Consider the following 27,920-nt stretch of genomic DNA (forward strand, 5'->3'; position numbering starts at 1 on the left):
TCCAGAAGTAGCATTACAAATGCCTTCTTACTCCTTTCATCATTTTCTTGCACATAAAACCATTCTATTTTGGCTGTTTCGATACTGGGATGCCTTGGATGCACACATATTAGTTTTTCAATTCTGTCCCTTTCTCTTCTTCACAGTGCATCCAGACAGCACATGAAGGAGCAGGAATTTAGAAGTTTATTATTTTCTTTCTAGCCTGTATATTAGCCTGCCTTGGGAAGAATATTTTGTTTATGCTAGTTCCTGCCTACCTTATTTCTCCTTGTGCTATTTCCAGATGCTCTTGAATTACCCAGTTTGACAGTTCTTTCAACCATAGCAAGCAATACCATTTATTTGTGATGAAGAATTTTTACTAGCTATTTCAAAAAATTCAAAATAAAACTGAGCATAAATAAGCTTTCTAAAATTTTTCTACTAGACAAATCCTTAATAATGTCTGGTACATATTAATTATCTTTTAATGATTCATAACTTTCATAATATTAATCTATGTAATATGTTCTAGTTATGTTCAAACTATAATTGAGATTCTTTGAAATGTAATATCATTTATTTAGCTAAATACTACATTATTTAGCTAATACTGTGTTATTAATTATTACCTGTAATATACAGAATATTCCTTTAATGGCCAATTTTACAACATAACTGGAAAAGATGTTTTATATTTGGTTCACACAATGAACAGGTTTGGCTTTAGATAGGTGATGACTGTCATATACAATTTGCTCCAGTGCTTGGTATAGACAGAAATTAGTAGAACTTCCCCTGCTTGGTTTTAAAACATCAAAAACAGAGGGTGTTAAACATACCTCCATCTGGAAATCACTTGTGAGAGCCACTCTACATGACTCACAGAGCTTAATTTTGTGGAAATTTTTAGATGTCCAAGGGCATAATCTCAGTGGCTTTGTGTATGTGGCTTTGAGCAGGATGTGGCTGTGCAGCTCTGTGAATAGCAGGTGAAGATAGAGCAGGACCAGCTTTTGAACACTTCAAGCTTGATACTCTCTCTGCCCTCACTTGAGCACATAGGCCTATTTAAGCGGGATGTCTTCAAAGACGATCTGTCTACATAATGAACTTTCTTTATTCACACTTCTTCAGTGAATAATTAAAACTTAGGCAGAAGTTAAGCACCTGATCAGTCCTCCTATTTCTAGTAGTCATTAAGCATGACCACTATCTGTATAAATGTAAATTACAAATGCACAGACTTTCTGCAACTTCTCTGCATTCCTCCAGAGCACCTGCAGACATGAGTTCTGATGCAGAGATGGCAATCTTTGGAGAAGCTGCTCCCTATCTGCGGAAGCCAGAGAAGGAGAGAATCGAAGCCCAGAATCGCCCATTTGATGCTAAGACAGCCTGTTTTGTAGTAGATGACAAGCAAATGTATGTGAAAGGTACCATACAGGGCAAAGAAGGCGACAAAGTCACCGTTAAAAAATACGACGACACAGTAAGTGATATCATTGTTACCCCAATGTGACCATTCAGTTCGGGCAGTTCTCTGTTTTCGATTTCTCCTGTTGTTCTCTTCTTTTATTTTTGCTAGACTGTGACTGTAAAGGATGATGAAGTCTTTCCTATGAACCCTCCCAAGTTTGACAAAATCGAGGACATGGCCATGATGACCCACCTCCACGAACCCGCTGTGCTGTACAACCTCAAAGAGCGTTACGCAGCCTGGATGATCTATGTAAGTGGCAGCAGCAGCAGCTTCCTCTGGGCAGCCTCAGGAGCTGCTGGGCCAGGCTCAGGGGAAGCCAACGTGCTGTGTCCCTTCCTCACAGACCTACTCGGGTCTCTTCTGCGTCACTGTCAACCCCTACAAGTGGCTGCCAGTGTACAACCCCGAGGTGGTGACTGGCTACCGAGGCAAGAAGCGCCAGGAGGCCCCTCCACACATCTTCTCCATCTCTGACAACGCCTATCAGTTCATGCTGACTGGTGAGTTACTTGGCAAGAGTGGAAAACCCTGCTATTCGTAGGGCTGGCTATTTGGTCAAGGAATTTTAGCTTCTACTCAGTGGTCTCAAAGTCCTACAGCACAATGCAAGATCAGACAGTGAAAATCTTAATGGCCTCTGGGCTATCAGACAATGAAGGAAAAGCAGTAGCTGGCTGTATGGCTTTGTGCCCCTGTCCTTGCAAGGAATTTAAAGAAATGATAAAGGAAAAATACAGCAAATAAACTGATTATACTTAAACTGTATTTAAGCCAAGGTCTATACACAAAAGAAAACAAATAGTAAGTGGGAAGCCTTGTAAAGAATCACTACTTGAAGTTAAATTTTGGGGTACTTCATCCCTGTCTGCACAAAAAAATAGTCCTGATGCATGCTAATTAATGCATCATTAATCTTGGCTTGTAAGAAAGTGATAAATACTGATATAATGCAGTTCTTTCCCTTGAAGTCAGTTAGTTATGTCTGAGGAACTGATGCCCTCCACATCTCATTTGAACAGCTTTCTGTGATTTTGTTTTCAGACCGTCACAACCAGTCAATCCTTATCACGTGAGTATGTTTTAATATGAGTGACAAAGCTGACAGAAAACTGATAATGTTTCCTGTAATAACTGATGGTTTTGTTTCAATAGCGGAGAATCCGGTGCAGGGAAGACTGTGAACACAAAACGTGTCATCCAGTACTTTGCAACAATTGCAGTCACTGGTGAGAAGAAGAAAGATCCACAGCCCGGCAAAATGCAGGTATGACGTCAGCTCCCAGTTCTAGTATTTGCCCACACTGTACCTGCTGAGGAGAAAGTACCAATGTGTATTTTGGGGTTGCAAGACTATCTAAAGGCAGAAGGTGTTGTGCAGCTGAGAAGACAGTCAGGATGCACAACCCAAGCACACCTATGCTTGTGTACCCCTGATGCCCAGCCTCAAATCTGCTGAACTCTTTCCTATAAAACCATTTTGTCAATGTAGGAAAGCCTCCATTTACACAGGGGAGGGAGGGGAAGATAATGTTAGACAGCAGCTTTCTTTGTCTGTCCATCTCTGGCTGTCCATCTATGCCCCTATTCATCAGTGTCCTCTCAGATCCACAGCACCTGAGTGGCTGCACATGAAAAGAGAGCAGTCAGTTCTCACTGGCACATGGCTGTGCCATTCCTGCTCCTTGGATCATTCCTGCTGGCAGGGGAAGTGCAGGAACTCTGGACTCCAGAATGGCTGTGTTGAAGTTAAGCATCATTTCAGTTGCATCAGGCCGTAGTTTCCACTGGCTGGTTTCTCTGTCTGGGGTCAGCAGAACAGTCCAGAGGGACAGCATGAGAAAAGGACTGGATTTGGGACAGCTGGGACCACTTGCCTGACAGTCGGAAAGTAACCTCAGAAAGGATCCTTGCAGAAAAGAAAGTGCATGCCTTAATGTGCCTTTGCTGAGCAGCACAGCTGTTGCAATCTGAGCCCACTGGTGCATTTGCAAGGCACAGGCTTCATTCCCCAGCACAGAGCAGGAAACAAACACCCTTGTGGCACAACTGTGTGCCACCACAGCCTGTGAGATGCTCATCAAAGCGTGTGACATGTGTCAGCATGTTATTTGAGTACCCAAGGGCATAGTGGAGCTTAAGGAGATTCCAAGGCTGAATATTCTTTCACTCAGAGGCAGGTGTCTGTGATTGATGGGCTGTTATGGCCAAGCCAAGTTCATCACAGGCACTCTTTCCATCAGCACCATGTTAGAATCTCCTGGGCTCAGCTTTCATCAGCTGCTCACTATGCCAGGACTGATCTCAGAAAAGCTTCAAGACAGCTGAGACATGTTCAAACCATGTGTGATAGAAGGAAAATCACCTGGCTCTCAGACTGACAGTAATCTGTTCTGCTCTCTTCTGAGTATTCACTAAGAATTTTTTCAGCATTCCAATCTCCGTGACAATAGCATGTTCTTTTTTCTAAGAACATTAAATAAAACAGGCTATGGTTCTGTGTTGCCCAGCATTCAATGGCAGGCAATGGTGCAGGAATAAGGGAAGTGTGTAAAAGCATTTCCCCAAAATATGGTCTCGGCCTCCAGCACTTTATCACCCAGCCTGCAGAGAGGACTCCAGAATGAACTTGTATAAAGAATTGCCATGTTCTTCCACACTGTTATCCATGTACAGTGCTCCTGTTTTAGTTCTCTGGTTACAGCTATGCACTCAAAAGAGGCTTGGTGTTGGTGTAGTCAGCTGCACAACACACACATCCTCTCCTCTCCTCTCCTCTCCTCTCCTCTCCTCTCCTCTCCTCTCCTCTCCTCTCCTCTCCTCTCCTCTCCTCTCCTCTCCTCTCCTCTCCTCTCCTCTCCTCTCCTCTCCTCTCCTCTCCTCTCCTCTCCTCTCCTCTCCTCTCCTCTCCTCTCCTCTCCTCTCCTCTCCTCTCCTCTCCTCTCCTCTCCTCTCCTCTCCTCTCCTCTCCTCTCCTCTCCTCTCCTCTCCTCTCCTCTCCTCTCCTCTCCTCTCCTCTCCTCTCCAGCTGAAAGATACATGTAAGAGGGCATTATTCTATGGATTTAGGATATTTTATTTTTAAAAAATATATTGAGCTTCCAATGCTACTGCATTACTTTAATTTTAGAGGTCCATCTTCACGGAAGATGAACAACAACTAATTTAAACCTGCTGTGCCATCTGCAGACAGCGCTGGGAATGGCAGTGCCTCTGTCCTGCAGTGCAAGGCTGCACTGAGACTGCATGCACAGAGATTCAGTAACCAAAACAGTGCTGCTCACCTTTCATCTGATAGAAACCAATTTTTCTTTTTTTTTTCTTTTTTTTTTCCTTAGTCTTGGTTTTCCATCTGTCTTGAAAATTATCCCTGGCAACACTTTCATGCCCTGATTATGTAGGATCAGTCATGGCTTTGCTGGAGTCACACTAGTGACTCTGCTTCCTGGACTGTATTGTAACTTTACATGTTAATAATTCCTTCTGCAGGAAAACAGGAAAACAAACAAACAAACAAACAAAAAAAAAAACCCAAGAAAGAAATGGAAGAGTCTGTGTTCTGTGCTTATCTAAGTTTGGTATTTAAATGTCAGGCTTTGTCTATGTCTCAGTCTCCAAAGCATGTCAAAAGCCACATTCCTGCATCCTGAAATGTTGCTATGGCTGGAATGCAACTGCAAAATTGTCCATTCTCCCTTGGTGGGTGTTTCCTGCCAAAGTTTGTATTTGTCGTGGGCTCAAGCAACTTCCAAAAACAATTGCAGAATTCTCACATTTTCTTTAGCTGTCACAACTTTTGTGAACAGGAATGCAGAAACACCTCTCATACAGGTTCTAAATGCCCTGAACTGCTCTGCAGTGACTTTGTATGTGATATCCAACATGTGCTATCAGATACAAGAAGCAAGAAAAATACAGCTATTTCTTTCAACACTCTTCCCTTTGAAATCAATGGCAATATCCATGAGTGTTGGCTGATGAGTGACTAAGAACTCTATTAATTTTTAGGTTTAAATCATGTGTGATATGTAAAAATTATCTATTACATCTCTTTTGCAATATTTGTTATTTACTAAGTAGTAAAGTGATAAAGAAGCATTTTCTTCTGTGACTAGGGAACTCTGGAGGATCAGATCATCCAGGCCAACCCATTGCTGGAAGCTTTTGGGAATGCTAAGACTGTGAGGAATGACAACTCCTCACGCTTTGTGAGTTCATTTCAGATTTGTTGGAGTGAAGACATTTAATGCAAGTTTCACTCATTGATTGTCATAACCAATGGTTTGATCTGCACTGCTTGATAGGGAAAATTCATCCGGATTCACTTTGGACCAACTGGCAAACTGGCCTCTGCAGATATCGAAACTTGTGAGTTGGAGCAAGTCAGTGCAAGCAGAATTTATGCATTGGCAACCTCAAATGTATCAGGAGACTAACAGCACCTCTCTTTTGGTTAGATCTCCTGGAGAAATCCAGAGTCACTTTTCAGCTGTCTAGTGAAAGGAGCTACCACATATTTTACCAGATAATGTCCAACAAGAAGCCAGAGCTCATTGGTGAGTGGCAGCAGTGCTGGGCTTGGCTCAGTCAGTGCTTTCTCTTCCCACTGTGACCTGTCCCAGTGCCACTAAAGGTGACCCACATACCTGCAGATCTCCTCCTTATCTCCACCAATCCCTATGACTTCCTCTATGTGAGCCAAGGAGAAGTCAGTGTTGCCAGCATTGATGACAGTGAGGAGCTGCTGGCGACAGATGTGAGTAGAGCAGAACAGAGCAGCCTTGCATCCCTGCATCCTTGCATCCCAGCAGCCCTGCTTCCCTGCATCCCTGCAGCCAGCCCAGCTGCAGGGAGCCTGCCCAGCCAGGCCCAGCTCTGGGCTCTGCTGTATGGTACCATGGGACTGGGATGGTGCTGGACACACTCACTGAACCCCACCTGCCCCTTGTGCTTCAGCCTTTTTGCTTTCCCAACTTGCCTGTTGCCTCTGCAGAATGCTGTGGACATCCTGGGCTTCAGCCCTGATGAGAAGGTGGGGATATACAAGCTGACAGGGGCTGTCATGCACTATGGGAACATGAAATTCAAGCAGAAGCAGCGGGAGGAGCAGGCAGAGCCTGATGGCACTGAAGGTAGGGCTGATTGCAGCTTGTGAGCTGCACCAGCAGAGAGCTAGCAACCCCACCCCATAGACTGCCCAACATTTTGAAAATTATTTTCCTTTCCAGAATTTTTTTTTTAAATATTGTTTTGAGTTTCACAAAGTCAGTGATTTAATTTATGTTCTACAAGGAAACAGAAAGGCATAAAACTTAAGCATTGATGCAGCCTTTCAGGCATGGACACAGGACTGTGTTGCAGTTGAGACATTGCCTTGGGAGCAAGGGGAATATTCTCCATGAGACTGCAGAGGAGCTTCTCTTGATAATAGATGCATTTGAGTTGTGCCAAAAGTAGGCTCTTTGTAACAGAAACATCCCAGCAGACCAGGACACTTTTCCTTGTCTCTACTGAACTCGTTTGCTGTTTCTGATCCTAGTGGCTGACAAGGCTGGCTACCTGATGGGTCTGAATTCTGCTGATTTGCTCAAGGCTTTATGCTACCCCAGGGTGAAAGTTGGGAATGAATATGTAACTAAAGGACAAAATGTCCAACAGGTACATAAGCAGCTTTTCAATTTCTACAGTGTTCTTTCAGCTTTAAAGCTAACGCAACATTTGTTACTGCCTTGGCTGTGCTTCTTACAGGTGTACAATTCAGTGGGTGCATTGGCTAAATCAGTCTATGAGAAGATGTTCCTGTGGATGGTTGTTCGCATCAACCAACAGCTGGATACAAAACAGCCCAGGCAGCATTTCATTGGTGTCCTGGACATTGCTGGCTTTGAGATCTTTGATGTGAGTTGCTGTAAGTGTGCTTGCCCACTGAGAACTGCTTGAAATTAACTGGCATTTTATTGGTGATTTGAATTTGTAGTTCAACAGCCTGGAGCAGCTGTGCATCAACTTCACCAATGAGAAACTGCAACAGTTCTTCAACCACCACATGTTCGTGCTGGAGCAGGAGGAGTACAAGAAGGAGGGGATTGAATGGGAGTTCATTGACTTTGGCATGGACCTGGCTGCCTGCATTGAGCTCATTGAGAAGGTGGGAAAAAATCTTTTCATTGTAGCAGAATACATTTCTTTTATGATAATTTATTTTAGTTCAGTTGTTCTTGAAAAAATGATGCATTACTGTTGAATTACCTCCTCACATCAAAATAGGCAGCTTATAAAGCTCAGAGCTTCTGGAACAACAGGCTGTCTCTGTATAAACAATGGTTTCCTGAACAATATGGCTGGGGTGGAAGGGAGAATACCTACACAATGTTAAATTGATGATTTAATAACTGCCTTTAAACAGTGAGGTGAACGGTGAGGAGCAGTAGTGGCTCCCATCTGCCCTTACTTTCTTTATGTATTCATATTTCTCCCAGCCCATGGGCATCTTCTCCATCCTGGAAGAGGAGTGCATGTTCCCCAAGGCAACTGACACCTCTTTCAAGAACAAGCTCTATGACCAGCACCTGGGCAAGTGCAGCAGCTTCCAGAAGCCCAAGCCTGGCAAAGGCAAGGCTGAGGCCCACTTCTCCCTGGTGCACTATGCTGGCACAGTGGACTACAACATCTCTGGCTGGCTTGACAAGAACAAGGACCCTCTGAATGAAACTGTTGTGGGGTTGTATCAGAAATCATCCTTGAAGCTGCTGTGCTTCCTTTTCTCTAACTATGCTGGTGCAGAAGCAGGTAAGTGCTTTGTCAGTGATGGCCAATAAGATAAAAATCAACTAAAGCCCACTTCTGCTTCTCCTCTCAGGGGTGTACTCAAGGCTACCAGCCCCTAAGGTGACTTTGCTCTTGTGTGCTTCCAGATATGGGTGCTTACAGTTCCAGCATGCAGAACTGTTGGAAATACCCCATTTATGTGCTGCAGAGAAGTAAAGCACAACAAGCCCAAACCCAAGTGACAGGAGATGTTTCCTGACTAAGTGTGTTGTGAATTACTGCAGTTTACTCAGCCAATAGACAGGGGCCAAATAAATGTGCAAAGTGCAAGCATTTTAGTCCTTGTAGACAGAGTTTTGCTTCTTGAGGGGAATTGGAAGAACTAAAAAGAGATCATGGAACAATTTTACATTCAGATGAGCAGTCCTGGTGTTGTGATGGAAAAAGAGAGAGACAGAGAATAAATTTAGAAGTCATTTATAAGTCTCAACTTATTTGGCTTCATAGAAAAGCAACTATGGAGAGACACTGAGCTGCTTGGACTTGTATTCCTGAGACTATAATTTGCTTCTTGCCATAACTCAGAATAGAACTGTGTTCTTCACCTGGAATATTGGATTAGGAGATTTTTCTATAGAAGACTTCCCTGCACTGATAAATGGATATCTGCTGCTGAGTCACATTTTTGAGGTCTTTCATCTGTTTCTTTTTTTTTTTCAACTGAGGGTTTGTGTAATAGTGAAAGCAATATGTGACCAGTAGCACAGAGTGCACAGTTAGGAAACTTAGATCAGGCCACACTGTTCCATACCAGCAACCTAAATCTTGCATTTGAGATCAAATATCCCACACACTGATCAACAACTACCTAGCAGCAGTCTACTAAACTCTCAGGGAGCAGTGTGTCAGTATTTAAAATGAAGTATTTTATTGGTCCATGGCCAAAGGGAGAGGAGGCCTGCAAAATGTACTATTCTAACTGTTTACCTCCCATCTGCTTCTTCCAAGGTGATAGTGCTGGTGGTGGTGGTGGCAAGAAGGGTGCTAAGAAGAAGGGGGGCTCTTTCCAGACAGTGTCTGCTGTATTCAGGGTATGTGGATTTCATTTTACATGAGCCATGCTTCCATGAAATGATCTGAGAGCTGGAACACTTATACTATAAAAACAGCTGAGAGAGTTGGGGTTGCTCAGCCTGGGGAAGAGAAGATTCCAGGCACACCTTATTCTGGTTTTTCAAAAGGGGGTGCTTATCAGAGAGACAGAAAAGTACTTTTTACCAAGGCTTGTAATGACAGGACAAAAGACAGTGATTTTAAACTGGAAAAGAGTCGATTTAAATTTGATATATGAAAAAAATTTTCACTCTCTGGGTGGGGAGGCCCTGGCCCAGGGTGCCCAGAGAAACTGTGGTCTCCCTTTCCCTGGAAGTGGTCATGGCCAGGTTGGACACTGGGGTTGGAGCACCCTGGGACAGTGGAAGGGATGCTGGGCTTGGAGACCTTTGAAGGTCTCTTCCAAACCAAACCATTCTGCGATTCTAGAACTCCCTGAATTTAAATAAGAATGCAAAAGCTTTGAAGCTTGAAGCTGAAACCCTTGTTTTGTTCTATCCCAGGAAAACCTGAACAAGTTGATGACTAACCTGAGAAGCACCCACCCTCACTTTGTGCGTTGCCTGATTCCTAATGAGACCAAGACACCTGGTAAGCCCACCCTTATATTCTGAAGACATGGGACTGACAGGAATCTAAGCCTCCACACCAACTTCCCAAATAGCTCCCTCTGCACGTGGAAGCCTTTGGGGGTTGGCCTGCAAGACAGTAATAAGGAGAACATTTTTTGTGTTTTCTACTGTGACTGAAAAAATTTGAGTCCACAGCAGTTGCCCTTCTTGGATTAATGTGTACACGGAGCTGAGGATGATAAAGATGGGTTTGATTACAGCTGATAAAATTGTCTGTTGTGGATAACAGCATTAGAAAATCCCTTGTCTGGATGGCACTGCACTATACTGTGTCATCTTTGCCTACATCCAGTGAGGGGGCTGATGCTGTTGAAGATTTTTTAGCTGGTCTCCTAAAGCACCATCCTGCCATTTTTTGAGAAATGTGGCCTGAGGCCTTTTCACAAGCACTGCTTTCATTCTTAGTAAAGCTCACTGATGCAACTCTCCACAACTTACATGAATTGAAGGAATGTTCTGTCTGTACCTCCTGCATCTTTAGTCAAGAGCTGCTCGAATTAAAAAAAAAATAAAAGAGATAATTCGAAAATGCTAATACATATGAAGATTCCTTGGGATAAAAACAGAATCACGATGGATGTATTGTGTTTTTTGTTTAAGGTGCAATGGACCATTACCTGGTGATGCATCAGCTGCGGTGCAATGGGGTTCTAGAAGGCATCCGAATTTGCAGGAAGGGGTTTCCAAGCAGAATCCTTTATGCAGATTTTAAGCAACGGTAAGTCCTCAGTTATTACTCACTGTCTGTTAGGAAATGAACCAGACAGCACTGTCTAGATTTCAGATGGCATATTCAGCTGTTTTCTGACACCTGTATGTTCCTGTATTTCATGATATACAATGGATCCTATTTTCCTCACCCTCTTGGTAACCAGTTCTTGCAACCTGTCTCACCACAGGTACAAGATCCTTAATGCCTCTGCCATTCCAGAAGGTCAGTTCATTGACAGCAAAAAGGCTTCAGAAAAGCTTCTTTCCTCCATTGATGTTGACCACAACCAATATAAATTTGGCCACACCAAGGTAAAGTCCTTGCGGAAGAGTTGGTATAATTAAGCAAAATATTTTGTTTGTTGAAAATATTTCTTGCATACTAAATCAGCCTTCATGATGATTATAAAAGGAGTATAGATAATTTATGTGACTCTTGGGTGAGGGGCAGCACTGCCAGCCCTGGGAACACCATACTACCTGAATGATCCAGCACAGCTGTAACTAGATTTTCTGCTGCTTCTTTCTCATGGCCAGTTGAACAGGTTTATATCAGTGCAGGCTAGATGGGCTCAGACAAGTTTGGATAGTCCTACTATTCAGTCTGTCTAACATATCCAAACAGTGTGAGGTGAGACACTGTTCTTTGGTCAGCACAAGCCAGTCAGTGCTATCACTGGGCACAAACCCATTGCCTGCATTAGTGAACAGACACAGAATCACAGAATGGTTTGGGTTGGAAGGGACCTGAAAAATAATCTGGTTCCAGCCATTCTGCCATGGGCAGGGACACCTTCCACTAGACCAGGTTGCTTCAAGCCCCGTCCAACCTGGACTTGGACACTTCCAGAGATGAACAAAATTTTCCACAAACTACACTGGAGCAGACATCAAATAACACTGCAATAATATGATTAGATCATACACAGAGTGACTTGTCATGAATCACAGGAACACTGAGAATTTCTCTAGCTCTTAAAACATTCCCCTGCAGGCATTTTTGTTAAACTACCTTGTACCAGCCTGCATCAGCTGTCAATGGCCATGTATCTGCCTAAGCCTCAAGCTGTTTGACTCTTTTTTATGTCCTAGGTGTTCTTCAAGGCAGGTCTCCTGGGACTCCTAGAAGAGATGAGAGATGAGAAGCTTGTGAGCCTCATCACTCATACACAAGCTATGTGCAGAGGGTACCTCATGAGAACTGAATTTAAAAAGATGAATGAAAGAAGGTAATGTAAGAAAATACCAGCAATTGTACTGTGTCAGACCAAAGGTCCATATATGTAATATATTGTCTCAGGCAAAAAGCTGTCCTTGGGAAAGAACCTTAGAAATTATTGGGGAACAGAGCAAGCTTCGTCCTGACAGCTTCACAAATCCTGGCAGCAGCTGTTGAGCAGTGGGACCATGCAGGTGGCCCATGATACTTAGTATTTAACAAGGAACTTCTCTCCAGGAATGCACTTACAATTTTCAGCCTTTAAAGAACCCTGGGACAGAGACAGCCAACTAAACAAGGGCTAAGGTTTGTTTGTTTTCAATATGTTGTCTCATCATTTAATTGGATCACATTGATTTTGTAAGGAATGATGTTTAATCACTCTCTGCTCTCCCTTTCTTTAATTTCCTTTCCTGTCTCCATCATCTAAGGTGAACAATCCTAGCTTGTAGAAGTACTAGAAGTACTCCATACTTTCAACTATTCCACATCCCCTTCAGCTTTTCATTCATCCCCTTTGAGATGAAAAATCATGCAAAATTTAGAGTTCAGGAGTGACAGCACTGGCCAAGACAAGCAAACTTTCTCGAATGTTGCTGACAAGTGAAAGTTTTAGAGGGAGCAAAGCTTGCATAAATGTAGAGGACACTCTGCCAAATAATTGCTTTTATTTGTAATATTCAGCAGCATATGTTTAGCTCAAGTGTTTCCTGAACCAGGCATAGTTTCTAAGAATTCAGTAACTCTCCCTCAATTTCTCTGAAAGGAATTATCTAATCTCCCTTTGAAGTATGAGCATTAACAATATCCCTTTGCATTCAATTCCATAAATATGTTTCCTTATTTTTTCAGTTTCTGTCTTAATAATTTCTAATATGGTATTTGCTATTTTGAGTGACCCAAAAAGCATCAAGCTGCTGTTTCCACAACTGACAGCAACTGTCAGATTTATAATCTCAGCAGCAGTACTTCAATGATATCATTTTTCACTCTGGTATTTACCTGAGCACTTGTATTTTCCTTGAGCCTGAGAAAAGCCTCAGAGATTCCCAGTCAATATGCCAGACAAGTATCTGTTTTGTAATATTTCTTCCTCATATATTCAGACACTAGATATTATTCAAACTGCTGAATCAGCCATTCTGCAGTAAGGGCCTCAAAATGACTCTTTAGTAAAAGCAAAGGAGATGAGAGAAAAAAGTCTCATGCAAAAGTTCTTGGGGTAAAGGCTGATGCTGTGTGGCAAATAACCAGAGTAGGTTTCCAGCTAAAGTCTCACCACCCTCATAAACTGGTTTCATGTGTTTTCAGAGAATCTATTTATATCATCCAGTACAACATTCGTGCATTCATGAATGTCAAACACTGGCCATGGATGAAGCTGTATTTCAAGATCAAGCCCTTGCTGAAGAGTGCAGAGTCTGAGAAGGAGATAGCCAACATGAAGGAAGAGTTTGAGAAAACCAAGGAGGAGCTTGCAAAGTCTGAGGCAAAGAGGAAGGAACTGGAGGAGAAAATGGTGACCCTGTTGCAAGAGAAAAATGACCTGCAGCTCCAGGTTCAGTCTGTGAGTAACCTCCATTTTCAGATTATTCACCCCACTTCCTCTTACTCTGCTGCTCTTTTCCATTGTTCTCTATAAACAGGCACATAATGGGGACAAAGCCTCACTGCTTTGTGCCTAGCCTTGTCCCTTACACCTGAGCAAGGTGCAAAGCACATCCCAACCATTAACACCAGTGAGAACACAGGAAGTTCCAATGCTATCCCCAGTAGAAGAATCAGACATTTCACAGTGTATATAATGTTCTCCTCACAGTGGTGTCTGATTCTGGATGAAGTACAGGATCATTTTCCAAATGATGTTTCCACATGTGCTGTCATTATAATAGCCAGGGCAGGGGTGTTTTTCTGTCAGAGGCAGGACTGAATCTGTGGAAACTGCTTTTCTCTGGAATACTGCTGAACAGAGACTGAAATTGCACCTGTCAGGTTCTGAAAGGTAAAAAAATATTACATGGCCAAGAGCAGTCTGATGCAAATGGACTTGTCACTTGTTGCTATGTGCTTTTAAATCAGTTTAGTTTTAAAAAAACGGTATTGTTTCACTCACCCAGGGTCTTAACTGTCTTTTGTCATTTTTATGATAAATATAATGCACATTCAATGTGTTCTGATAGGAGAGTGAAAATCTAGCTGATGCTGAAGAGAGATGTGAAGGACTCATTAAAAGTAAAATCCAGCTAGAAGCCAAAATTAAAGAGCTAAATGAAAGACTGGAGGATGAAGAGGAGACAAATGCTGAACTGACAGCAAAGAAGAGGAAACTTGAAGATGAGTGCTCAGAGCTGAAGAAAGATATTGATGATCTTGAAATGACTCTGGCCAAAGTGGAAAAGGAGAAGCATGCAACAGAGAATAAGGTGACAGAGAAATCAGGGAATTGTTCTTCCCCACAGTGCTCCCATACAGCTTGTCAGTTTTGTGGAAAAATGCAGCCACTTTTAAGTTCTATGAATAGAAGTGAGATGTATCCAATACATAGGAGAGAGGTATTTTCACTTAATCCATCGCTGACACGATTTTTTCTGTTAAGGTTCTTTGTCATGTTATCATGGCTTGTTTCACTTTCAGAAAAAAATTAACATATTTTTGGCTATGCTTAACACACTTTTGGCTATGCTTAACACTTGATCATCTCTTTTTAAAGAACCTGACTTGCTGACAAATTGCAACTGTTTTCATAGCCAATATATGCAGGAAAGACATTCCTTGAGCAATAGCAACTTGGAGGGCTTTTGTAAATCCCAATGGGAAAAGCTTTCAGAGGCAAGTGAAGATCTAGCATGTTTCACTACAAAATTTAGTAGGATAGGAGTAGGGATCAAAAACAACTAAAGCAAGAATTCCTACCTTTGAAGGACCAGAAAGGGGAGACTCTCAGGCATTATATATGCAGCTGAGATATATTTATTTTATTGCTAAATATTTATATTGCAATCAATATAAACATTCTGCAGGGAGCATTCTGACCACATCCATGCAAGGTTTTGCATGGATGCAGTGACTGTGTTCTCAGTTTGCCATTTCTCAAGGCATCCCCTCATGGGATGGATGCTGGCTGTCTGACAGGTGAAGAACCTCACTGAAGAGATGGCAGCTCTGGATGAAAATATTTCTAAACTCACCAAGGAGAAAAAGGCTCTCCAGGAAGCCCACCAGCAGACACTGGACGACTTGCAAGTTGAGGAAGACAAAGTCAGCACCCTCACCAAAGCCAAGACCAAACTGGAGCAGCAAGTGGATGATGTAAGTAGAAGATTTTGGGTTGTGGGACAGATTACAGTAGACTAGAAATCTGTAGTTCAGAGTATAAGCAACACCTAAAGCAGACAAGCCAGCTCTGATAATTTCAGCCAATAAACTGCTGCTGATTGACAGGAAATTGTGGAATCCAGCACATCTTTCATGCTCCTTGTGGGGTATTTCAGCACTGTAGACTTTTGTGATCTGATTTAACCCATTAGCTGAAGCAGGAAACCTGTGACTGTCTGAAGATTGCTGCAGAGTTATTCGTGTGTGCATATACTCCAGGAAGTTATAAATACTGGGAATTTGTGTATATTTAGCAGTCTATATGCTAGAAACTGCAGCTACTGGAAAAAATTAATTTCTGTTTTTTCGAAAACTGGTATTTCAACTGTGCACAGCCAAGCTGTGGGCAGCTCAATGTCTGAAACTAAATCACCACGGCAACTCTGGTCTCACGTTGAGAGTGCAGCACACGTGGAAATGCCCTGATTATTTTCTCTATTCATAAATTTCTAGCTTAGATTTTAAAATCAAGAATAGTTACTTTCAATGTATAATTTATGTATTTCAAAGTATGTTTTATGTGGTTTAGCTTGAAGCATCTCTGGAGCAAGAGAAGAAGCTGAGAATGGACCTTGAGAGAGCAAAGAGAAAACTGGAGGGTGATCTGAATATGTCTCAGGATTCCATCATGGATCTGGAAAATGATAAGCAACAAATGGATGAAAGGCTAAAAAAGTATTACACTGACTACTTATGCTCTGAATTCTGAAATTTATGTTTTATCTTAACCATATTGAATTTGCCTTCTTGTTTTTTAACAGAAAGGATTTTGAAATTAGCCAGTTGCAAAGTAAAATTGAAGATGAGCAGGCTCAAAGTTCTCAGCTGCAAAAGAAAATTAAGGAGATTCAGGTAAAGTCTAGGAATTATTAATAATTTTAGTGGCAAGCACAAATTTCTTAGAATTAGCTGGTATTTATTCTTAGACCATTTTACAAAAATATTTTCCCTCACATGAATGAAACCATTGATATGGGACTCTGGGTGCTGTTCCCATCTCAGGACACTTTTACAGAAAATCTGGCCTCTAATCTTACATGACTATGTATGAAATTTTTTACATTGTGGCAGGCTTTGAAAATGCCACAGATGTGCAGCCACTGAGAATCACTTTTCTAAGGAAACAATAGAATGTGACTTAATATGTCATGATCAGGACAAAGATCACCTTCTAAATGCAGAGCCAGGAAGACAGCTTTCTTCAGTGCTATTATCCCATGATTTTTCATCTCAAAGTTCCATCCATCCTGTTTGCTGATGGAGAAAGAACACTGCTTTGTTCTGCCTGCCTTCTAGGAAATTTTTGAGAAATTCACTTTCCTTTACATTTTCCAGTGACACCACCTCTATTTCTTCAGGAAAGTGCAATTCTAAAGTCTTCACAAAATAGTAAATCCATTCTGAGCTAAAACATAAAGTATCAGATTTTCCTTTCACTATTGTTCTAAAACTGAATATTACCTGTCCTAGGACACAATACAGTGACATTTCTAGTGGTACTTCTCTTTTTATGCTTGTATTAATGGATGTGAAAGTTTGCTCTTTATTCCTTAGTGATAATTTTAAATCTGTCCATTCAAAAGTCCTCTTTTAACCAATTAACTCTCATAGGCTCGGATAGAGGAACTGGAGGAAGAAATTGAGGCCGAACGTGCTATCCGTGCCAAGTCTGAAAAGCAGAGAGTCGACCTGTCCAGGGAGCTGGAGGAGATCAGCGAGCGCCTGGAAGAAGCAGGAGGGGCCACAGCAGCTCAGATTGAGATGAACAAGAAGCGTGAGGCAGAATTCCAGAAGATGCGCCGTGACCTGGAAGAGGCCACGCTGCAGCACGAAGCCACGGCTGCCGCCCTGCGCAAGAAGCACGCGGACAGCACAGCTGAGCTGGGGGAGCAGATCGACAACCTGCAACGTGTGAAGCAGAAGCTGGAGAAGGAAAAGAGTGAGCTGAAGATGGAGATTGATGACTTGGCCAGCAATGTAGAGTCTGTCTCCAAAGCCAAGGTTGCTGCACAGCAAGAAGTATTTCTCACTGTTAGCGTTGTTCTTCAGAACAGCTTGGTGAGCTGAGGGATGTTTTCTGTCTCTTCACAGAGCAATCTGGAAAAAATGTGCCGAGCCCTTGAAGACCAGTTCAGCGAAGTCAGAGCCAAAGATGATGAACATGTGCGGCTAATTAATGATCTGAACACACAGAAAACACGCCTACAGACTGAGAATGGTACGTCCCTTGGGGAAATGTAATACTCTAGCGTCAAGTACCTAAACATGCTGCCTGAATTCTTGTGTATTTTGTAACATATCCATCACTTGTGATCTGAACAAAACTCAGAATGTAGAATCTCCTCCTGGTGGCAGTCACAGAAACCTACCCAGGGAAACACCAAACCATGAATACTGTCAGTCAAAATGTGAGTTTGTAGTCAGTTCATCATCTTTTCTTTGATGCCAGCACAGAATTTCTCTTCAACAGCTTTTCCTAGCAGTGGGAATGCAAATACTACTCTCTCTTCAATTTACCACTTTATATCTTTCCACATGGCTAGCTGTTCTCATTCATTTGTTTATGTCTCATATGTCTGTCTAAAAAAATCACTTTTTCTCGTTAGGTGAACTTACTCGGCAACTGGAGGAGAAGGAGTCCTTGATTTCTCAGTTAACTCGAGGCAAACATACTTTCACTCAGCAGACTGAAGAGCTGAAGAGACAACTAGAGGAAGAAAATAAGGTGACTTGCTTTCATTTAGAACAAAAAAATTTAAAATAAATCAATGCTAAAAAATAAATGAGATTTCTCCTCAGAGAAGAGACATCAGAATAGTGAAAATGTTGAACTTTGCCTTGGAATACAACACAGAGAGGAGACATTAAAAATTAAATAAGCAAGACAGTTTAAGCCCTTCTTATCATGCATTCTGAAGATCAAAAACATGAGAGAAATGAATCAGCTCTGTGCCCATGGGCAAAGCAAACAGCAGCAGCCAAAAAGAGGAAATAGAGAAGGACAGCTTGCACCTTGTCTGTTGGTAGATTTATTTTGCCTTTCCCTGAAACACCTGGTGCAGATGTGTTTGAAAGGTGCTATCCTAGACAAGATGGGCAAGCACCTGACCCTGTTTAACAACATCAAGCCTGAAACACAGATTCCCTAATGTTATTAATTTTACTCCTTCTGTTTCTCTAGCAACTGTAGCACATGGACAGGGAGATATTAATATTTTATCAGACTACAGGAAAAGTAACCAGTCACAAATTATTCATGTTCTGACAACTTGGTAAATTTTAACTCCCAAGGCCAAGAACGCCCTGGCCCACGCCCTGCAGTCCGCTCGCCACGACTGTGACTTGCTCCGGGAACAATATGAGGAGGAGCAGGAGGCCAAGGGGGAGCTGCAGCGAGCCCTGTCCAAGGCCAACAGCGAAGTGGCCCAGTGGAGAACCAAATACGAGACAGACGCAATTCAGCGCACGGAGGAGCTTGAGGAGGCCAAGTATGGGGGGGGATGTCTTGGAACAAGTGGAAGGATATTTAAGAGTAGTGAGAGAAGAAGTGAAGGAAACCAGAATATGTTTGTAGTGGTAATATGCAGAGCAGTGTGCTTTTTAATGTACTAGAAGTGAAAAGGGGAGTGAGTAGATATTTAAAGGAGAAGAAGGGATGGAGACTTAGGGGTGTCTACATAAAGGAGAATTCCAGTGAATTGAGATAATCATAGTAGTTGAAACAGCACATTCTTTACATTGTCAGTATCGAAAGCATCTTTTTGATCCCTCTCCACATTGATACAGTTCATCCTTGGGTGCATGTTCTCCCAGTCTGTGCACCACTTCAGAGTGCTGTGCCACCCCAGGCTCCTGGCACCACAGCATTATATATTGATCTCTCTGCCCATCTTTCCCATTCCAAACTCCTCTGATGTCCATTTTCTGAGAAGGTCAGAATTTTCTTTTTCTCGGTGCTGAATGTCCCATCCTGCAGGAAGAAGCTGGCCCAGCGCCTACAGGAATCAGAGGAGCAGATCGAGGCTGTCAATGCAAAGTGTGCTTCCCTGGAGAAGACAAAGCAGAAGCTGCAGGGGGAAGTGGATGACCTCATGATTGACGTGGAGAGGTCACATGCAGTCTGTGCAGCATTCGATAAAAAGCAGAGGAATTTTGACAAGGTTTGTTCGAAAGACCATGCCAGATCTAAACATCATCAGATGCTTGATAGGACAAGACAAATTCTGAAGTTGTCAAAGTTCTTCACTCACAGTAAAATAAATTGCATCTTACCCAAAGCAAAGTTATGGTAAGGACCCCATAGTGGGACCCCCTATGGTAAAGTCACTGTGTAAGTGGCCCCAGGTGACCACAGCAAATAATAAAGCAACTTTCTGATAATTTTAAAAAGCATGAAGCCTTCACAAGGGAGACTGGTCAAAAAGACTGAGTATACACCTGCAAGCTAATAAGCCCAGATGCTAGTCTGCCAGTCTACCTTGGGGTTGGGGGAACCTCAAACTCATGTAAAGTTCAGCCTTCACTGCCCTTACTAACATTAAAAAGAATCTACAGCGTTGTATCAAGTGATGCTGCACAGCCCTGTGTCTTGGCCTACCCTTGTGTGAGTGAAAAGACTGTTAAAAACGGATCATACAGGTCTGTGGTATCAAACTGAGGAAAGAATTGGTAGAGAATGACCTTTCTTGGTGGGCTTAGTCCAAGACCACTGGCTCCTGCAACACTATCAAGTCTCACACATCCTTATTCAGACCAACCACATTATGTTTGGGCTGGTGTCAAACCAAACTCCTTCCTGACAGCATGGGGCATGCACTAGTGTTGGTTGAAAAGGCATATTTTAGTAGATCCAACCAAAACAACCAGAGCATGCATCACAGGGAGTTATTGTCACAGGCAGAGAACAGTCCAAAGCAAAAGACTGTTAAGATAGGCCAGATCTCTTGGGTTCTTGTCACATAAAGGTGCAGACATGGAGTTTCAGAATGGGTCATTCTCCTCCTGTCACTCCAGATCCTGGCTGAATGGAAGCAGAAGTACCAGGAGAGTCAGACTGAGCTGGAGGCTGCCCAGAAGGAGTCTCGCTCTCTCAGCACTGAGATCTTCAGGATGAAGAACGCCTATGAAGAAATGCTTGATCAGGCTGAGACTGTCAGACGGGAGAACAAGAACCTCCAGCGTAAGTTCATGTGTCTGTCAGCTTAGATTCACCCTGAACCCACAGATGCTTTCACATTTCTGGACTACCAGAGCTCTGCCTCTTCCCAGGGGTTTGTTCTTTATGATTTTCCCACAAAGGTGGTGACTTTCTCTCCTGTTCAGCTGATTATAAAGTCACCTGCAAGCACACATTTTCATCTCTATGGCATCCTGCTTCCTCAGGATGTTCTCCCTTGTTCACATCATCATAATCCTATGCATGGATAAGGACCAAGTTAACTGAATAGACAGAAATTACGATGATACTCAGTTTTTTCAGATTGCTTCAGTCACTGCCACTAGAAAAAATCTGGAGGGCTATTGTGTGTCTCCTGGTTATTGGAGGATCATGCAGCTGTGGCACAATGGATTGGCATTTAACAAGCAAACTAATTATAGAAAGGAAGTACAACTCAGATCCTTTTTGTAAACTGAATGATCACTGGGGATTATCTAAGCTTTAAAAAATCAATCAAACATGACTGTCTCTGGAGATGTAATTTCACTACCCAGAGGAAGTTGACATTATTTTCTGAGCTCGTTCCAGTTTGTCCTTCTCATTTTCAAGTTGCACAGTGAACTGGGATGTGCAAGTTATGAGAAATAAAGATTGCACACAAGACAAGATGTATTATTTCTTCTCACTGTTAGACCTCACTACACCAGAGTCTCTATTGTCACTCCATTGCCAAGGAGCAATTGCAGGTGCCACTGATCACACTGTCTGAGAGGAGCTGAGTATGTGTTTTCTGGTTGCAGAGGAAATTTCTGATCTGACTGAACAGATTGCTGAGTCTGGAAAAGCACATCATGGGCTGGAGAAAGCAAAGAAGCAAATTGAGCAAGAAAAGTGTGACCTACAAGCAGCATTAGAAGAAGCAGAGGCAAGTGTCCTCAATCAGGGACTTGCTTTTAGAGAAATCAAGAATGGTGAAAATTTGGGTACATATTTTATATTCCTTCTTATCCTGAAACTGTCCCAAAAGTGCAGTAAGAAAGCACAGACAAACTCCCTTGCCACACCAATGTTGCATTTGTTGCTGTGCTATCACGCACAAAAACCCCTCAGTCCCAGTCTAAAACTGAGGTAATTTTCCACCATCTGTTTGAATTTGCTCCCATGGAAGGCTGAAGAAAAGTCACTAGCATTTCAAAACTCTGACAGTTTTGTTTTCTAGTCAAGTTAATCAAAGATGTTTCCAGGGAAGGTCAAATCCATACTTAAAAGTCTTCTCAATGTCACCTCCTGCTCAAAGCAAACTGAATGCTGAAGAGAATTGAGGCAATATTTCTTCACTTCCACCACTTTGAATGAACAGGAGTCAGTCTTCAAAGAGGAGCCAGCTCACAGGACAGAGGTTCTGATGAACCTGAAGAGGTTGCTGGGATCTGCTGAATCTCAGACTACACTGTCATGCACTGCTGGCACAGGCTGCATACTGGGTCTCACTATTCCATGATTTCTCTCTTCCTTACTCTCTTTGGATACCCCTCAGCTCTCCATTACTTTAAATCTTACTTTTTTTGTCAATCCATGCCAGACTATAGCTCCTTCAGTTCCCTCTTTTCTGGGTTCTGCCTTCTGTTCTGACTGCCTCTTGGGAAAGATTTTATTACTTCTGTATAACCACATCTGATTCTCCATAAAATATCTTTGTGAGCACTTCATGAGCTGCCCATGATATACCTACAGCATACCTCAAACACAGAAACACAGAATTAACTTAGCTTCTACAGGATCCCTAGAAGTTTTTAGTCAACTTCCTGAACAAAGAAGGGCCAGGTCTGAACTTACATTAAGTTGCTCAAAGCCTTGCCAAATTGGTTTTTATAATTTTCAAGGATGGAGATTTCACATTATTGCTGGACAACCTTTTCCAGTGCAACATCATTGTCAGGGTAAAACTTTTATCCCTATATGCAGTCAGGATTTCTCTTGTATTGACCTTTTGTCTTTTTGTTGTCCATCACCAAGAAGAGTCCCACTTTATTTTCTCTTTAACTCCTCTTAGGTAGGAAAAGAAGTATAAAACCACTGGCACTTCTCTAGAAGTAGGAGCAAGAGTTACTGTGGTCATGTAACCCATGTACTCTAATTTATCTAAATGTTGTCAGTCTAATCCTGAATTAGTCACTATAGGCTCATTCTAGAATCCAAAAGGAGAATCAGGCATCTCTAGAGAATATGATCTTAAAAGGGATGCCAGGGCTTTTTATTGCTGTTTTATTCTCTGCATGTGCTTATTTCTGTCCAATGGGTGTAAAGACCCAGCTGCAGGCTTTCCACTGCTGCTGGATGATACCAGAGGGGAGGAAATGAGTACCAGAGGGAAAGGTGGTGTGGAAGGGCAACTAGCCCACACAGCCACTGGGGTGGAAAAGCAGAAATCAGCATGGACAAGCAAGAGAACGCAAGGTGCTTCTGAGCAGGAGGCTTGGCTGTTCTGTTTTATATTTCCACATGATCTGTTGTCTCTCCAGTGTCACCATAGCCTTCAGTGCCCAGACCTTGTGGTATCTGAGGCATTTTCCTAAGGAATATTATTCCTAAATTACCATTTAATATCCAGATGGGTTACAGGAATAGCAGTCAGTTTTTTCAGTGCTTGATCTTCTCTAAATGTCCACAGTAAGGCAAATACACCTGCCCTTCTAGCTGCAGGGGGTCACATTTCTGCATGGGTGTGTCCCAGCAATGGACACTACAAATTATAATATTTCAACCCTGACAGGGCTCTTTAGAGCACGAAGAAGGGAAAATCTTACGTGTTCAGCTAGAGCTGAACCAGGTGAAGTCAGATGTTGACAGAAGGACTGCAGAGAAAGATGAGGAAATTCAACAGCTGAAGAGGAATCACCAGAGGGTGTTAGAGTCAATGCAAACCATGCTGGATGCCGAGGTCAGAAGCAGAAATGATGCTTTGAGGCTGAAAAAGAAGATGGAAGGAGATCTGAACGACATGGAAATACAGCTGAGCCATGCCAACTGTCAGGTAGCAGAGACACAGAAGCACCTTAAAGCAGTGCAAGGGCAGCTCAAGGTAGGGACCACAAGGCTTCTGTCCCGTGGCTCTTTGCCATTCCCTCTGCTTGCTCCTGGGTCTCACAAAGGGTGCTTTCACCTTCTAAGGATTCCCAGCTCCATTTAGATGATGCTTTGAGAGAGAATGATGACCTGAAGGAGCAGCTTGCCATAGTAGAGCGTAGGAACAGCCTGATGACAACAGAAATGGAGGAGATGCGAGCTGCCATGGAGCAGACGGAGCGCGCCCGCAGGGTCTCTGAGCAGGAGCTGACGGATGCCAGCGAGAGAGTGCAGCTGCTCCACTCGCAGGTATGGGCATCTCCTGCACAGGAGATTACTGCAGCCTGGGGGAGCGCCACAAACGGGTGGGAATGGCACTAACGAGTGGGAATGACCTGTCTGCTGGCTGCCCCAACAGAACACCAGCCTCCTCAACACCAAGAAGAGACTGGAAGTGGACATAACCCATTTACAGACTGAAGTTGAAGACAGCATTCAGGAAGCCAGAAATGCAGAGGAGAAGGCAAAGAAAGCAATCACAGATGTGAGTCCTCTTGCTCGCCTCCCTTCCATTTTGCACTACCACAGTCACTTTTACTCTTCAGAAAGACAGCAAGCAGATGGAGGAGAACCAATTATTCAGCAGAAAATATCTGTGACACATGTTCCCTCCCATATGCTCCTCATGCCCTACTACTTGTCACAGAAGACCCCCTCAGAAAGGGTTCTCATGTCCTGCTAGCTGGCTGTATTGAAAGGTATTCTCTCTCCCCTTCTCCACACTCATTCACTTTTGCTTCCAGAGTAAATGTAATAGGCAGGGAGAACAGATGGTAGCAAAACTGTAATACAAAAAGAGTACTTGAAACAAAGGCCTGTCTAGACACAGCACAGAAAAGCAGAAATTAAGACTAAAATCATACACAATTCAATACAAATGCCAGACATGTAAGAAAGAAAAAGAGAGAATATAAATGTTTCATTTAAATGAGGCTACAGGTTGCATATTATCAGAAGTAATAATACCTGGGACCATCTAGGAAAGGTATAGGAAAATTAAAGAGAAAATGGTGACACTATTGCATCATGTCCTGGTGCACCCGTGTTTGGTCCTGGCTGCCCACCAGGAGCAGTGCTGCAGGATCCCTGACCTCTCTGCTCTGCCACACTGGTGACAGCTATCTATCCCAGATTCTGGGGACCTCAGGAGGCACAAACTTTTCAGTGCAGTTTGAGGTACTCAGGGTCATCTCACTGGCAAAAACTGCTTAGAAGTCTGACCCTTTGGCAGATTTCAGCACCACAGAGCCAGGTACCCAAAGGAATGAGGAAGCCCAGAAATGCAAAGTGCTAACTGGTAATACTTCAAGATAGCTCAATTTTGACTGACTTAAAAATTAGAACTTTGGTACCAAGCCATTTTCACGCCTTGATTATTTTTTTCTTTATATCAACCCTGTCGGTTCTCTAAGGTGAAGCAGTTTTAGAACTTTGAGAACGAGTGATCCTGTCTGTATGAAAGAGCCTTAGCACGGCCATGGGCGCTGAGCATATGCAGAGTCACTCACCAGTGTGAAGCTGCATGTTACTCCCAGGCGCCCAGAACTGCTGGGATGGGGATATTTGTAACATAACTGTGCACCACAACCAGGCAGCCATGATGGCAGAAGAGCTGAAGAAGGAGCAGGACACCAGTGCCCACCTGGAGAGGATGAAGAAGAACCTGGAACAGACAGTGAAGGACCTGCAGCACCGTCTGGATGAGGCTGAGCAGCTGGCCCTGAAGGGAGGGAAGAAACAACTTCAGAAGCTGGAGGCCAGGGTATGGTGAAGACTTGGGTAGATTAAGTGAAGTCTCAGACTGGGTCCTTGGTTGCTGTAACCTCTTGGGAGGGTGAAAACAGGCAGAGCCCCAGGTATTCCCAGCAGGTTTGATGAGAGCTGTGCTGAGTAGCCAAACGTTGCACTGTGAGTGATGAACTTGAGAGTGACCTCAAAAAAACCTGTGTGGGCTAAAATGGGAGCAGATGGACATCAGGGAGACATAGGTGGTAATTTTGTCTAGGGAAGAATAATTTAAGTCCTATTTACTTGGGGATGAAATTGGAACTAGTAATGGACAGACTTCAGAAGCTGTTGAATGTGCAATAGAAGCAAAAACCTAAAACAGAAAAACATTTAGGCTTCATTAGGAAAGGCACTGAGAACAAGACAGAGTTGTATGGCAACACACTCTTGCCATTATGTTAAGTATACCAGGTTCAGTTCTGGTCTCTGCAACTCAAGAAGGATCTGCAAGACAAAGCTTTATGAGTATTGACAAACAAGGCTAGGACTCTGCCATTTGGAGACACCAGCCCATCTTTGCCTTTAAAATTGATAAAAAGAAATACTGTACAGAGGGCGAAGTGAAATTTGGAAACCTGCTGCCGTGGAAGGCTGTAGAGGCAGCTGGTAAAAGGTTCAAAAAGGGAGTAGAAATCAGCAGGTTTACAGAGGGGCACAGACACAGATGTGCCACCTTACATCTCTAATTCAATGCCTGTGGAAGCTGGACCAGTGGAAAGGGAATAGACAGCAGCCAGGTTTCCATGCTTCCTGTCCCTAAACAGTGTTTGCTGCTGCCACTCCCAAAGAGAACAAATGAAAGATAAAAAATGAAACAGATTTTTCCCATTTACCTGGTGGACATTCACAGAACCCTCCCTTCCCTGTTTCAATTTCCTCTTCTCTGACAGATTTAAGCCCAATTTTGACTACAGATGCTCTAGGTATGCACAGCTAAGTTCCTTTTATAAACAGCTATGCATCCACACACTGTGTCATCACCAACACAATATGGTGAGCATATTTTAGCTAGTCTAGACCCAGCTGCAGGACACTGCTCTGCTCTGCCACTTTCTCTGCAGCACTGGTCATGCAGCAGGATCAGCAGCCATTCTTGCTGTCTCCACTGTGTGTTTCAGATTAATGAGTTGGAAAATGAGCTTCATTCTGAGCAGAAACGAGGAATAGAATCCCTGAAAGGAGCCCGCAAGTACGAACGGAGGCTGAAGGAGCTCACTTACCAGGTATTGCAAATCCTCTACCCTCCCACATGCATCACCTCAGTTCCTCTGCCAAGGCTGACTTGCTTTTCACTTCCTGCAGTCTGAAGAAGATAAGAAAAATATTCTTCGGCTCCAGGACCTGGTGGACAAGCTGCAGTTAAAAGTGAAAGCGTACAAGAAGCAGGCTGAGGAAGCTGTGAGTGAAGAACTCTTTTCAGTGGGGCCTGGGTGGAGATTTCTGAAAGGTGGGCTCCCTGGATCATTAAAATAATTAAATGCCGAGTTTGACAGGGCAGCTAAGGCCACTGCCTTTGAATGTTCTTTATTATGGCTCACAACAGAGTAGGTGTAGGTGTAGTAATCCTGGACCTGATGCCCTTTGGAGCCACACAAGCCAATTTTCACACCTGTTGCTGAGTGGGGTAATTGCTCTTTCCCCTGAGTGGTCATGCTGTGGATGTTTAGATATAAACACACAGAGCACTGGCAATACAGGGCTGTACCTGTGAGGCCAGCACAGGTGATGTCACTGTGGCACGGCCACAGGTGTCAGTGGTGCCAGGGCAATGTCATTTGTGCCAGTGCTGTCTGATTTCAGGAAGAACAGGCGAACATCAATCTCTCGCGATGCCGCAAGGCCCAGCACGAGCTGGAAGAGGCAAAGGAACGAGCTGATATTGCTGAGGGACAGGTTAACAAGCTGCGAGCCAAAAGCCGTGACATCGAAGGCCAGGTGAGTTGAGGCTGCACAGAGGGACCATTCCTGTCCAGGTGGTGTCACAAGGTCACTGCCCACACAGCCACAGCTGCATTTCTTCCACTCTTTCACTGGAAAGGACAGGAATTGTCACTTACTCAAAACCAGTGCATTTTGCAGGGACCTTTTGGTGCCTCACAGGAGTCAGACCAAATACAATCAGCTCTAAGAATCCAGATCTTTCAGCACAACTGGGAGATATTGCTTCTTCATTATAAAATGGCTGAACAATTGCAATAGCCACAGACCTGAAACAAGACCACAAATAACTCAGTTGCTTCAACACCCTCTACATTATCTTCTTTTTTCTGTATTTAGAAATCAGAGAAATGAGGTTCCTGACCCGAGCTGCAGCAGGCTTCCTCCTGATAAAGACTTCTGTGTATCCAGCAGATATCCATTGCTTTCTCCGAGTAACCCCGCGTGCATGTGTGTAGCTGATATATTTAACTACCTTAAAGTGAAGCTGTGAGAAGTTTTATATTATATATATATATGTTTATACATATACATATACATATATATATATACATATATATATATATATATATATATATATAAAATAAACCTGGGTGATGTGTTAGTGACTATGTGGACTGTTGATTCACT

At 43.1% G+C, this 27,920-nt stretch overlaps 1 protein-coding gene and 1 long non-coding RNA gene across 10 annotated transcripts in view; one reads left to right on the forward strand and one right to left on the reverse strand.

Moving 5' to 3' along the window:
• Positions 1-27,920, reverse strand: part of LOC117005193 — a 67,990-nt gene that overhangs the window by 29,650 nt on the left and 10,420 nt on the right. For 6 of the 9 annotated variants that reach the window (XR_004419785.1, XR_004419790.1, XR_004419791.1 and 3 more), the window contains exon 3: positions 17,897-17,987. This is a non-coding gene — a long non-coding RNA (uncharacterized LOC117005193). Of the gene's footprint in view, positions 1-17,896; positions 17,988-23,245; positions 23,305-25,206; positions 25,285-26,572; positions 26,716-27,920 lie in introns of those variants that run through there. The other 3 variants (XR_004419788.1, XR_004419786.1, XR_004419789.1) reach the window with 3 other exon arrangements.
• Positions 614-27,823, forward strand: LOC117005192 (myosin-13). The gene is made up of 38 exons (XM_033076622.1): positions 614-1,474; positions 1,571-1,714; positions 1,809-1,965; positions 2,507-2,534; positions 2,618-2,729; positions 5,578-5,670; positions 5,767-5,830; positions 5,920-6,018; positions 6,115-6,218; positions 6,456-6,594; positions 7,002-7,360; positions 7,440-7,610; positions 7,942-8,251; positions 9,239-9,321; positions 9,847-9,934; positions 10,576-10,693; positions 10,875-10,998; positions 11,779-11,915; positions 13,217-13,472; positions 14,086-14,328; positions 15,038-15,214; positions 15,810-15,955; positions 16,042-16,132; positions 16,892-17,281; positions 17,372-17,498; positions 17,887-18,005; positions 18,572-18,768; positions 19,257-19,440; positions 20,294-20,459; positions 21,239-21,363; positions 23,212-23,520; positions 23,610-23,813; positions 23,923-24,048; positions 25,156-25,326; positions 26,471-26,575; positions 26,655-26,750; positions 27,153-27,287; positions 27,630-27,823. The coding sequence occupies exons 1-38, from the start codon at positions 1,220-1,222 to the stop codon at positions 27,642-27,644; spliced, it is 5,967 nt and encodes a 1,988-aa protein (XP_032932513.1). The 5' UTR covers positions 614-1,219; the 3' UTR covers positions 27,645-27,823.

The sequence above is a fragment of the Catharus ustulatus genome, chromosome 20 (assembly GCF_009819885.2).
Source record: "Catharus ustulatus isolate bCatUst1 chromosome 20, bCatUst1.pri.v2, whole genome shotgun sequence".
NCBI classification, from domain to species: Eukaryota; Metazoa; Chordata; class Aves; order Passeriformes; family Turdidae; genus Catharus; species Catharus ustulatus.